Here is a 14,110-nt window from a genome sequence, read left to right as displayed (position 1 = left end):
ATAGATCTGTATTTTGAGTTCTGATTTGGTGCTCAATTTTAATCTGCCACAAATGATTATTTTATTCTTATTAAACTATTTCACACAGATACGGCAAAATACTACAAATGTACTGCATGGCTTAGTATATTTACACTGAGATAACCTTTAACCCATTTTATGTAATAAAACCAATAACATATTGACTCAGTTTGACACACTGTCAAGAAATGTAACTTAATTGAAGCAAAAAAAAAATCTATTTATCAAGTTAGATAAAAAATTAAATGACTTCTTAATATATAACTACAATGTAAAAGAAAGAGAGAAATTGTTATTAACAGATTGTCAGGTACTCAGAACACATAAATGAGACTAATTTTGACAGAAACCATTTTACTGAATTTCTAGAGATGGAAGACAAACATACATTTTTCTAAATGTACACTGACATCAGTCTATGGCTTATCTTTAAAAATTATCACTGATAAAAATGTACTGCTTGCAAGAGGATGCACCTCCAAGAGCTGCAGAATGCTATGCAGTGCAATAAGGCAGTTCTGCTCAAATTACAGTCATTTTATTAAATTGAAATGTGTGTCACTAACCAGACACAATAAATATCTCACTTTGTACACAGGTATCCTAAATACATTAATTTATCAACTAGTAACCGTATGAATTTGTTTTTAATTAATAAGTGTAAAAAAACATATGCAGCGCTACAATAGAATAAAGAACTAAAATAATAGTTCAGTATAAATAGTAGCATAGAGGCAAGTAAATAAAAGACAGACTAAAGAGAAATTGCGAGAGAATTACTTTCGATAGTTGTAACAAACTGATTAAATAAGGATTCACCAAAAATTTTCAAATAAACAGATTCAAATAAGAAATGACTATGATTTGTTATCATTATTTCACTCATAAAAAGTCAAAGAATATGCTACAACTACTAAACAATTTGCAGAAGTAACTTAATGACTGATGGCCCACTAATCAATAGTGATATATTACAAACTTTGATATATACTTATTACAAAGATACTGATATTACATTTAACAACATTTAAAAAATTAAGGCAAGGCATGGAAAAAAATGGAAGCTGACAAGAAATGTGATTTCATGTACTAGAATCTGTTGACACTGAGCACAGTTAAAACTTAACTTGTGCCCAGGTTTTATTATACTTCACCAACAAAACCAACTTACTGGGTCAATGAAAGGGAAAGCATGCCATATGAGTCGAATACATGAACATCACAGAGACATAAATGGAAGAAATGCTCAGCAAGGAGGAGAGGAACAATAGTACATTACACCACAAACATCTACTGGAGGAAATAGAACAACAAATGTTGAATCATTCCGGAGAAGATAAGCAGTAATTTCTTCTCTTGCCTGAAGTAAAGAACTATTTATAACCATACTGTAAAAGAAGGCTATTCTCAATGAAGCAGTTAACAAGTATGTCCAACTTATATCCAAACACCTTATCTTGCTTTCACATTATAATCAGTGGGCATGACACAAAAAATATGCTAGGGAATAAGATTTATTACAACTGGTTGACTGAATGTTTCCAAGAACTACTCTATTTTAGCTACAAAACTGACAGGAAAGTATACAAACAGAAAGAAGAACAAAAATCAGAACAAAGAAATTTTTGTAAGTTCATGGGTTACAAAAATCAAAATTAAATATTTAAGTAAAACATTCACCTTTCTCAGTTCCTCTACCAGTCACAGTGGTATTCAGAAAATATAATATGTTACAGATGCCCTAATTTTATCTTCTGATGAATCCCCTGGAAAAAACTATATGTGATTACTTTTAAGCGGCATTTTTACGCCATGCTATATCATGGATGAATTGAGAATGCTCAGTAATTGTATCACACTGTGACAATTCCTTTACAGCAATACCTCACACCTGATGTAATGTACAGATATGATAGGGAGAAATTCAACACCACCTAAAAAATTCCTTAGATATTGGTTCTTTTTTACACAGACAGACATTCCTAACGTCTAAGTCATGCTTTTTGTAGAATTTATTTCATGCTGAAACAGAACCAACAGTACTCATATCCAAACTAACAAAATTAACAACTATATTCCAGAACAGCAGGAACTCTGTGGATTACACATAAAAACTTTGCAGAGATCCACTTACCCTAAAAACAATCACATTGTCTCCATCACATTCCACAAAATCCTGAAAGTGACACACAAATATCCATCATGTGGAAAACCACCAATATGTGCACCATGTTTAGCAAAATGTGTAATTTTAAATTTAAAGATCTTTTCATCAAACACCATTTATCTCTGTCATTTACCTAACAATGAACACATTCGTACACAATATCCCATTAGCTGTATAGTAAATTATTTGTTGTTTTCTCCATTTTCTGAGCACTTTATGTACAACTGGTGGCAGTGGAATTAGCACACATAGCCCTTGGATGTATTTACAATAAAACAATAATTTGTGCATAGCTGCTTTTTAAGACTGTATACAGATGAAACAATGTTTCTCTGAAAGCATGCCTCGAGACAAAATAAACAATTTTCCATTACTGGACAGCAGTCAACACATTAAATACACATTTGTAATATATTTGTACAAAAGCAAAAATCCAAGCACAAAAGGACAACAGTTCACTTTCAAATGAGTTGTGTAAAATATAGCTGTAAATATCCTCCTGCAGGGGAGTGCAAGCAGTTCTAGACACACAGTCTGTAATGTACTATGTACAGAAGTTACTGTTTCCCTGTTTTTGTGAACCACTGGCTGCTGTCAGCAAGTGTCATCATCTTCACATACATCAAGGAAAACATCGAATGCTTCACGGTTGCAATTGCCATCGGAATTGAAGACATATTTATGGAACGTGCCATCCAAGCACACAGCTGAAACATTTGGTAGTGAGCATCAGTAACATCACAAAACAGCAAATAAACACTAAAACTTTGATTAATACTGCACACAATTGCAAGAAAAATAATTTTGTTCTGTCTGTTTAACTTTTTACATCTACTTAACAGCCTGGACTGTGTTTAAGGAATGTGTGTCAGTTATCAAATTCTTCCCCTGAGCTTCAAATATTCTAGTATGTTCAATATTTTATGACGTTCAAAAGCAATTATTACACTTCCAGTTAAAAGGGTCATTCTTAAAACACAATCACAGAAAAAAGACTGAGCAATACAGGGAAACTACTTGATGAGAGTGTAAGCCTACAAAGCACACCATGGGAGAAAAAGTTACTAGCATTTGCAGCAATACATTTGTAAGAAGCCAATACCAGTCTTCTCCCACGTCACTAGTTTCGTGGCCATGGTCAGAAAAGGCATTTTCAAAGTTAAAACATATCTTGTTATGTCATTGGTGTGTGCTAGTAAAAAGAAATGTTTCTGGAAGGGGGCTGGAGTGGCAGGATGGGGGAGACATGAGAGGCTGGTTGCATGTAGGAGGGTCCAGCCATGAAAAGGGAACTGTGGGGAGGGGGGACCAGAAACAGAGCTTTAATAGTGACCATTCTCAAGTGGGATGACAAAATATGTCCTCCAATAAAACTTTTTTTTCCATTCATTCGTTTATATTCAGTTTATTTGTTTCAACTAAGCATTCATCACACACTTGTGCTGAGTGATGTTAAGAGAATCTTCTATTAGTAACCCCAACATACTTAGTGCTACCAATATCACAATGTTTGCAGATGACACAAGTATAGTGACAGCCAGCAATACCACCACTGACGTAGAGTTAAATACCAACCAAGCACTTGAAAATGCTCTGAACTGGTTCACGGCAAATTCTCTAGCAATAAACCTCAGCAAAACAAATTACATGCAGTTCCAATACAATTACATAAGCCCAGAAGAGATTAACATTGCACACGAGAGCCAACAGTTACAGAGTGTTCAGTGCACAAAGTTTCTAGGCATTCACATAGATAACCGGCTCAACTGGGAATTCCACATACAGCAAACACTAAGAAAGCTTAGCTCGGCAACATTTGCCATCCAAATAATCTCCAAAATTGGAGACATCAACGTATCAAGGTCTGCATATTTTGGTGACTTTCATTCAGTGATGTGCTATGGAATAATCTTTTGGGGCAACTCACCACTTTCAAAAAAAATTTTTGTAAGCCAGAAAAAAGTAGTCCAAATTATATGTAGTGTCCCTCCAAGAACCTCATGTCGAAATCTTTTTAAACAGTTAGGTATATTAACCACTACCTCACAATATCTCTTCTCACTCATGGCTTTCACTCTTCTCAATTCCTCTGAATATGAAACTAATGAGGCATACCATCATTATAACACCAGATGGAAAGGTGATATGCACTGTGAACGGAAAAATCTCTCTCTGGTACAAAAAGGGGTTAAGTACACAAGTACAAAAATCTTTAACGCACTCCCGAGTAATATAAAGTTTCTAAAAGAAAAGAAAATGCTATTCAAAAAAAGCTAAAGGAATTCCTACTGGAAAAATGTTTCTACTCTTTAGATGAATTCTTCAACAGAGATAAATAATTTGAGTAGTAATTCAGATTATTTCCTTTGTCATTGTTATCTGTATTGTTTTTTATCACTATTGTATTGTATTGTATTGTTTATTATCTTGATTATATTATTGTATTGTACCAGCTTTGAATCATTCATCTATCATTTGTAATATACCAGTATTGTATTGTATTGTATTGTATTGTATGATATCTATATTGTATCTGCTTTTCACGCATTACTGGATCTATGGAATATGTATCTCAAATAAAATAAAATAAAATAGTATAATAGCTTTCTACAACTGTTTCATTTAGATTAATATTAGCCACACAATGTAAGAACTTAGTAGTATGTTTAGAACATTGCTCTAAAAATATGGTAACAACTCTGTTGTAAGCACACTGGACAAAAACTTAGTCACCAACAGGTGACATCACGAAAAAATCGTGTGACTCTCAACACTGCTCCTTGATAATGGCCTCAGTTCAAAGACGGTAGTATTTCTTCAGGTACGCCTCGTCGAGCCAAGCCCATTGGTGATTAAGATCTCATAGGACTATCAAACCATGTGGGTACTATGTGCTGCATTTGACCTGCTTTTCTAATTAATCCCGGACATTTTCTACAGGATTTAGCAGGGTGTGATAGGGTGCCAGAGTATTCATCAAACTAGGGACATGAGCACACAGCTCTGTGAAGATGGCTGCTGTCATCTTGCAAGGTAAGATTATTCACAGCATATTCGTCACAAAGATGTAGAATATTGAAATAAATATCCTGGTTCATGTACACAGTAATCTGAATGAATGCGGCCAGGCTATGGTATGACATCCATCCCAAAGTTACCATCCAGTTTCCATGCCGTTTTGCCAATTAAGAATGTGCAGCTTTATGTGCTTCTGCAAGTGGCTGAATCCAGTTCCCATCACAGTGTTCACTCAGAAACTGGTCAAGATGGACACGCATTCACTGAGGTATTGATTCCTGTCAGGTTTGAAACCAAGGTGTGACACTCTTCTCTGGTCCCAGTCTGTTATGATCTTTTTACGACCACTGCTGAGTGAGCAGTACACCATTCCTTACAGGAATGTTGGAAAGTACACCTTGATTCACTACTATTGCTGTTTTTGCCATGCTATCACATATCAAAATCAACCCATCTAACTGTGCTGATCGCACACAACTGACTAGCACATTCATCTCACTTCACAGCAATGACTTACGTCTGGAGTGAACAGTCACAGACTACCTAGGACCAGTTCTAAATCATCTACAGTTCCCAGAAGACACCAGGGTGTTTTTTTAAAGTGAGGGGGAGACTAACATTTTGTCCAGTGAGCTGACTATGAAAATATTCCACAAAATTAAAACACTAAAGTCACTTACAATACTTGCTAGGTGAACAGTGAACAATATGCTTGTTTTATAGCAGAAATAGGAACTAAGTACGAGGTATGTTCAGAAAGTACATGTACTCATGTACTAGATCATCATCATCATCATCTTCTTCTTCTTCTTCTTCTCCTCAAAGTACTCTCCCACCTGCTCCTATCCCACTTCAGAGCCCCTTTCTGCACCCGCTCATTGGTTGAAAATTTAGCTCCACTTGTGTGTACCTTAAGGGAGGAGAAAAGATAATGATTTGAAGGCAGCAAGTTAGGGGAATAAGGCAGGTGGTTCAATGCTTTAGTGCCGCGTATAAAATTATTCCACACCTGCGATGCAGGAGCGCAACTGTACGGCACACCACAGAAATCGCAAGACACTAGCACCGCAGAGGCCTCCACTCTCGGATGTGCACGCAGCCTCTCTGTAGTGCACTCTACCGGCTGGCCGATGGCTTACAGAGTTAGGCACAGTCAGCCTCATGCTCAGTCGTATGTTGACATTCAGCCTATGCGCCTCAGACTAGTAGTGCAGCCACTCCATGGAAAGTGTTTTCCTGCACCAGTATTCTTGAAGCAATAAAGGGTTGTGTTTGTTGTTATCTATGTGTTCTTTTAGTTAAAACACACTGGCAACGAGTAGGGTTGTTTTTCTCACGATTTGTTGTGTGGGTTGCTTTTTGCATTTTGTTGGGACATTTTTCTTGTTGCGACATGGAAGCTCAGCTTAAAATGTTGAGGCAACAACAGACCAAACACTGTACGGTTACGCGACAGGCTGTGCCGCCATTGCCCTCCCCCCCTTTGTCTCCAGCTATGTTTACTCCTCTGCTTCCATCGTATGATGAGGCAATGGAAGATTGTGCATTATTTTTGTAAGGGATTTCTCCCATCTTGTATCAGGTATTGCGGCAGTTAACCCTATTGCAGGGACCTTCTTCATTTTCTTTTGACAATTTATGCTTATTTTTATGTTCCTGTGATTGCCACCACAGGCCCATCAGTCTAATCGTGCCTGGGACACAGCTCTCCACAGCTTTAGTCACAATTGCCATATTCTCATGTCCAAATCAAAAGAGTTGTACACGGATGTCACGGTTTGTGAAGTCATCATCAGCTCACCCCATTTAAGGAAGTCTGAAGATGGGCACGCTTCCCTTGACCAGGTGTTGTCATCCATTGCCCAGTTGTATCAGGTCTTGTATTCTGCTAGTCAACAGCTGTAAGCATGGTGCGATGTCACTGTGGTGCAGGGTGGTCTGGCTGCATTCACTGTGACTGTGGAGGACAGCATAGTGGTGCTGCAAGCCGGCAGGTCCGGCGGCTTCCACGCAGCACCTAAACGAGAGTTCCAGCTGCTGCCTCCTGTTGGCCTTTTCTAGTCTCACCACTTCCCGAATGATGATGAGGACAACACAAACACCCAGTCCTCAGGCAGAGAAAATCCCAAACTCTAGTCTTCTGCTTCCAAGTCCAGGCAAAACTGGACCGACTCACTTGTCTCTCGTCTATGGTTCCCAGTCGCCTCCTCTAGATCATGGCCCACACCCCTTGCTATCATTGTGAAACCCTCTGGCAAACTGTGATTTTGTGGTGATTTTTAAAGTCACTGTGAATTCATGGTCCATGATTGACACATACCCACTGTCATGTTCGGAAGAGCTGTTCACACACTTAGCAGGGGTTTAGTTCTTCTTCAAACTCGATCTTTCCAAATCATATCACCAGTCACCCTTGGATGCGTAGTCAAACTGTATCAACATTCTTAATACGCCTTTCAGCTTGTATCAATACCAATGGTCAATGTTTGATATGGCAAGTGCCCCTGCAATTTTTCAACACTATCTGGAACAGGTCATATCCACTATTCCACCCCGTTTCAACTTCTTGGATGACACTGTCGTTACCAGGCATGATATGAGCCACCACCTGCACAATCTCTGGGCTCTTTTTGAAAATCTTTAGGCTGTGGGTCTGCATTGCAATCTACAGAAGTCTAAAATGATCCAACTCTCTCCTGAGTATCTGTGCCACACCATATCACAGCAGGGCATCCAACCCTTGGTGAATCTGGTCAAGGCCATTATGGATCTGTCACATCCCTTGTCATTGTACAAAACTGCCAATTACCACTGGTGTCCACTGTTGCATACCTTCTCTATCTCCTTCTCCGCAAGGGTGCTTCCTTTGTTCGGTCTCCAGCATGCAACTAGGCCTTTTCCACGCTCAAGGAGCACCTCAGGTTGGCACCACGTCTAGCTACTTTTGATCCTAACAAACCACTGGTTTTGCGTATGGAAACCTCACAGTCCTTGCCAATCGGAATGCAAACAACTCTGAGCAGCCACTGGCTTTTGCATCCAAAACTCTCAGTCTAGCACAGGTTCACTACTCTCAGGTCGAGGAGGAGGCCCTGGCAATTGGGTATGCGGTCACAAAATTTCACACGTTCTTGTATGGCACCAAGTTTGAACTCATTACAGACCACAAGCCTTTAGTTTCACTATTCAGTACATCTGTCTGGATCCCCAATAAAGTGGCCCACAGGTTGCAGCAGTGGGTCTCATTCCTCTCTCCAAATACCGCTACAACATCCATTTGTGCCCCACAGGGTGCCATGCCAACTTAGACATCTTATTCAGACTGCCCCCGTCGGTCCGGACTGAGAGTTTGGTTGAGAGGAGCTTGTGTATTTTCATTTGGATGTCGCCTCTCACCAAGTGATCACCAGTACCCAGGTCACCAAGGCCACAGCGTCTGATCCTGCCCTGAAGCAGGTCATCCACCTCACCCAGAAGGTTTGGCTGTCTTGTCCTCTGGGCCAAACGTCCGATCTGCTTCATTACTACTTTGTCTTGCATCATCATCTCTCAGTCTTTGACAGGCTTCTCCTCCTCTCCATGGATGACACAGCTCCCAGGGTAATCACTCCCAGGAGATTGTGGTGGGAGGTCTTACAGCTGTGCCACGAGGGTCACTGGGGTGTTTCCCGCACCAAAGCCTTGACTCACACATGTGTGTACTGGCCAGGTATTGACTGGGAACTGGAGTATTTGGTTACTGTGAGTCCCCAGTGTGCTAGTCAACAGGTGGTTCAGATGGCTTCGTTTTCCCCGCAGTCTCCATCAAAAAAGCCCTGGAAATGCGCTCATGTGGATTTTGCAAGTCTATTTCTGACTGTGTTCTGGCTGATTGTCATTGACATTTTCTCCATACATGGTTCAATGTTCTTCACCAGTACTATAGTTACTATTCTGTCTCTTTCTAATTTTTTTTTTCTGTTGAAAATCTCATGGCTACTACCATTTCGATAATGGACTTCAGTACCTGTCCCATGCATATCATGATTTCTGCATGCAATCGGGCATGTTCACTACACAATCAGGCATGTTCACTACCCTCCCTTCCACCTCCAATCTAACAGGGAAGGCGACTGCATGGTTCACACCTTCAAGACCAAATGAGGAAGTATCTGCGGGACTTTACTGCTGAGGAGGCATTACTGTTTTTTCTGATGGCCTACTGGACAACCGCTATTGGTTCCCGTACCCCTGCCAAGCTTCTCCACAGGTGCCAACTGTGGACGCTGCTCCATCTCCTCCATTTGGATTCTTGCTCATCATTGTGTTCACCTGTGCCACACTTTCCACCAGGTATGGCAGTCTGGGCTCGTGGTTTTGGTCGGCATACCTGCTGGTTACTGGCGACCATCACGTGTCTGAATGGCCGCCTTGTCTACACTCTCGGGAGAGGAGACCAGGAGGTACAGCACCATCAAAATCACCTCTGCGTCCAGGTGGGCACCCACCCAACCATACCTGCCACACCACTGCCTTCGCCAGTGCATTGGTTGTTGGTTGGCGTCTATTGAATAGTGTTCTAGCCTCAATTTCTACCTGTGTCAGTTCTATTCGATGAGCCTTCAACAACACAGCCACTGTCACCAGCTCTGGTGACCCTCCAGCTGGTGGACACGCCTCCTGCTGTTTCAATGTATCCTGTCGTGGAGCTGCCTCCAACTCCCCCGTCACCACCGGATGCCACTATGAATCCTGGCTTGGAATGCCTGTTACCAGTCCTGTCAGCTCATACTCCCATCCCACAGGGGGGTATCTGGGCATTCCTCAAGTCCAGTTGCACCAATATTCCAAGTTCTCTACTGACTGGGAATTGCTGTTCCATCTCGCTTGTTGGGCCTCCATGGACATGGGTACCATCTCCAATCGTGACCATCCATTCCTTGCCCAGGAATAAGCAATGCCCCACCCCCAAGGGGGGAGGAGTGCAGTGACCCATGTCAGATTCCACACCAGTGATTTGGTCACCCAGCTGTACAGCACGCCACAGAAATTGCAAGGTGCTAGCCCTGGCAGAGGCCTCCACTCTCGGATGTGCATGCAGCCTCTCCACAGTGCACTCTACCAGCCGACTGACAGCTTACTGTATTTACTCGAATCTAAGCCGCACTCGAAACTAAGTCGCAACTGAAATTTGAGACTCGAAATTCAAGGGGAGAGAAAAGTTTTAGGCCGCACCTCCAAATTGAAACAAAGTTGGTCTATTGTAATATGAGACACAATTTAGGTAGAATAAATGACGATACAGCTACAGTAGTTTGGTTCGGGTCGTAAGCTTAGCAGTTAAGCGTTACCAGGTAGCCACTGCTATGCGTCAGATGTGCTTCGTCTGGTTTGAATCGGTTGCTTATTTTTCTTTGATGTGATAAGTGCCGTTCTCTTTGTTATAGGTGTTTACGTCACTCTAGGCTGAAAATGCATTATTGTACTGTGTCATGCATTGTTTGTCGCATTCTGATAAGTGTTTACGACCTGTCGCCGCTCGCGGCATGGCTTGCTTTTGTGCGCGCTACCGCTGCTTACAATTAAAAAAAGAGAGGAATTGTCTCATTAGCGAAACAATGGGAAGAGACTGCTATTTGTTGTTACTTACACTGCTGCTTTCTTTGATAATGATCAACAGGAACCAAATGATAGACTGCGTGTGATAGATGTTCTGAACGAGAGTTTAGCTAAAATTTTTCTCCGTTTGTAAATCTTTGCAGACACCTCTTTTGTACATTACATTCTGCACAGAAATTAGAGTCATCTTAGATTTAAAAATGAAGTCAATTGCCGTGCTTCATTTCTGATTCTATCACTATTAGGCATAAGAATAATACGAATATAAACATGACATGATATGTATATTCTTCCGCATTTGCTGCTGCCTCACACTAGTTTCGTAGGTTATTAGGCAGACAGGATTTAAATGAGATAGCAGCAAACACGAAAGAATATATGGCAAAATGTTTATATTCGTATTATTCTTATGTTGAAGAGAATACTGGATGTGATTCGCAATTCATAAAAGATCCTATTAGCAACCATCTCTTCTCACAGGTAGGAAAAAATTCAGAACGTACAGTTGGCCATATTGACAAACATCCCAAATAGTCATGCCAGTCGGATTTTCGTAGTACATTGAAATGCTGCTATATTCGAAGATGAACAACACGGCATTTGTATTTACTTCGTTGGATAATGTATGAAAATGCAGTGGTCGAAACTCAGGGCGGAGAAAAAAAGCTTGTCTTACACCTTTTTTTTTTTAATTTATTTACTGATGCAGAGGTTTTGGCGCCAGTATTTATTTTTATGTCTGCAAAGCATGCCTGTGTAGCGCTACACATATTCGACGGCAGAAGATAGTTGTGGCAGCACGTACCAACATTTTTCAGAACTTCCTCTTACTTTGCACTCGATTCTAAGCCGCAGGCGGTTTTTTGGATTACAAAAACCGGAAAAAAAGTGCGGCTTCGATTCGAGTAAATACAGTACACTGTCAGGCCCATCCAGCTTCACTCTCAGTCGTATGCTGAAATCCAGCCTAAGTATGTCAGACCAGTAAAGCACCCACCTCATGGCACAGTAATCACAAGGTAAAGAAACACACACTGTTACCTTGCAGTGCAAGCACAAAACACAGTGCAAGAATAAAAAATGATCATGAAAAGTGATCACGAAAAATACTTTCATGGTAAGCCACAACTTGCTGCCAACATCATTAATTTTACCTACAATGATAACAACGAAGGTATGAGAGTTCCAACAGAGAAGTTGATAGGAAATGCAAATGGTGGAAATTGAAACCTGAGTAGTCAATGTGTGCAAATTGCGGAAGGATGGACACAATGTCAACTGGGGTGGTATCGAAGTACCTAACCCAAAGCAAAAGAAATAAAATGTGCACAACAAATATTTCACTGATGATATATTAGACAATTTTTTTGGGATTATGACTAATACAAAGAAAACTGTTCCTGCAAAAACTTCACAGTTTATGTCACACAAGACAGGACTCAAGGACAGCAAAGAAACCCAGAGAAAACTGTTGCACCTATGGGATTTGATTTTAAAAGGTGTCTGAATAAACGCGTCATGATTTATTTTTCATACACACCACACTGCGAATAAATGAAAAGTACAGTGTCTGACAAGTATTGTCAAAAACCAGTGTCATGCAATTTTTGACTGCTATCAATGTAGAATTTCATTCTGTGGTCATTTTTCCTTTATGAATATAACATGAAAACTTCAGTCTATCAAGCAGCAATGAACAGAAAAAATTAAAAATATACATTGACAAGGAAAGCCAAACTTCTGGCATTAATTAAGGAACACAAACCTTCTCATATTTACTACACTGACAATATTTTGCAAGAAAATGGTTCCCTACCTACTTCCGTTGTGCCATCTAGACTTGAATCCTACAGAATTTGTCTGGAACCTTGTAAAGAATGAGAACCACACCCTTAATACATCAAGCATATCATTCTCTAACCCAAATAAACAAAAGCTCATGCTTTTGCTGCTAATACACGTATGTTGTTTGTGCCTGGTGCAATCCTTTTAATGTAACATTAATGCAGTGAACTGCAGCATGTCAATTTTGCTGCTTTTATATTCAAGAAGCTTTTCACTTGGCCTCATAAGGCTGGGAGAACTGCCTTCCAGGTATTGGTTGCCTAGATTCTAATCCGTGACCTCGGCATTACCAGCCAAATAGTCTAACCAGTAGACCACAAAACAGCCAAAACAGTGTGTGATGACTACTGGAGGAAAGATACTCTGACAGATGGGAAACCGATAATATAATAAAATCAGTCGGCACAGTTTCAAACAGAGTTGGCAGCTAAGATGAGAAATACTATATGTCTTAGGTATCCTGGCCTGAGCTGCTGGATTTGGTGGTCAAGTACGTGTGAGTTGTGATTGCTTGTGTGTGAGAATGGTGAGTATTTCTCTATTTTTCTTTTGTTGATGAAGGCTGTGGCCAAAAGCTTTGCATAAGTATCTCAACTGTGCTGGTCTGCAACTTAACATATCTTCTTTATGATAAATAGCAATCTGCATTTTCCTACATTGCTTATACGTTTTTTCCTGTTCTTTTTCGAAATGGATATTTCATTCAATGGCATATAAAAAGGTGTAGCATGTGACAGCACTCCACGTGCATGAGTACTTCAGTTTATATTATTGCTACAACCCCAGTCTGCTTCTCAGGTGTAAACCCGACAGTGGTACCACCATGACCAAGTAACCAGTTTGGTTTGCTAAGTTATAATTTGCTCTGGGTTATCAATAAAGTTGTAAAGACTGGTGGGACACACAAACATTCAAACAATACCTGGAGAAGAAGTTGTTAAGTATTCTAATAACACACCAATACCAGTACTTGTGAACATGTTTTTACAATTTACAGGACTATTATCCTACAGAGACTATACACTATTTAACAACGTTTGCACATTTCCATACAGCGCTACTTACCTACAACAGATGTACGTGATCCAAAGGCACAGATGCAGGCACATTCAGGGGGTACTGTGAAATTGGCGAGTGCCCACTGGGATTCTACGTAATTACCGAGGAAGCCCATTTTGGAGAAACTGTCCATTAAAATAAACAACACTTATATTAGTATTTTTTTCAGTTGAATACAAATTGCTTCTCTTATTAAACATTGTAATTCAGAACGAATCTTACTTAACAATGTTGTACATCAACCCTTTATTACATGAAAACTTTTGGTTTACTGTACCATGCCCTTGGCCATCTGGCAGAAACTGGCTCAGGAAAACTAAACTTAACTACATAATTTTTTTACCAATCGCACTCCTATTTTCAAGAGTGAAAAATCCAAGATGTAATTTAACAATATCATGA

The 14,110-nt window shown here is 40.1% G+C and overlaps 1 protein-coding gene across 1 annotated transcript in view; it reads right to left on the bottom strand.

Moving 5' to 3' along the window:
- Positions 1–977: 977 nt before the first annotated feature.
- The window catches only part of LOC126198729 (WD repeat domain phosphoinositide-interacting protein 4-like), a 35,317-nt gene continuing 22,184 nt past the window's right edge, over positions 978–14,110 (bottom strand). The window contains exons 7-8 of the mRNA XM_049935250.1: positions 13,715–13,833; positions 978–2,895 (exon numbers count right to left, since the gene is read on the bottom strand). Coding sequence (XP_049791207.1) covers positions 2,783–2,895; positions 13,715–13,833 — 232 coding nt within the window. The 3' untranslated portion in view covers positions 978–2,782. The remainder of the gene's footprint in view (positions 2,896–13,714; positions 13,834–14,110) is intronic.

The sequence above is a fragment of the Schistocerca nitens genome, chromosome 8, assembly GCF_023898315.1.
Source record: "Schistocerca nitens isolate TAMUIC-IGC-003100 chromosome 8, iqSchNite1.1, whole genome shotgun sequence".
Classification (NCBI taxonomy): domain Eukaryota; kingdom Metazoa; phylum Arthropoda; class Insecta; order Orthoptera; family Acrididae; genus Schistocerca; species Schistocerca nitens.
The sequence above is the reverse complement of the archived record's forward strand: the minus strand, read 5'-3'. Positions and strand labels throughout refer to the sequence as shown.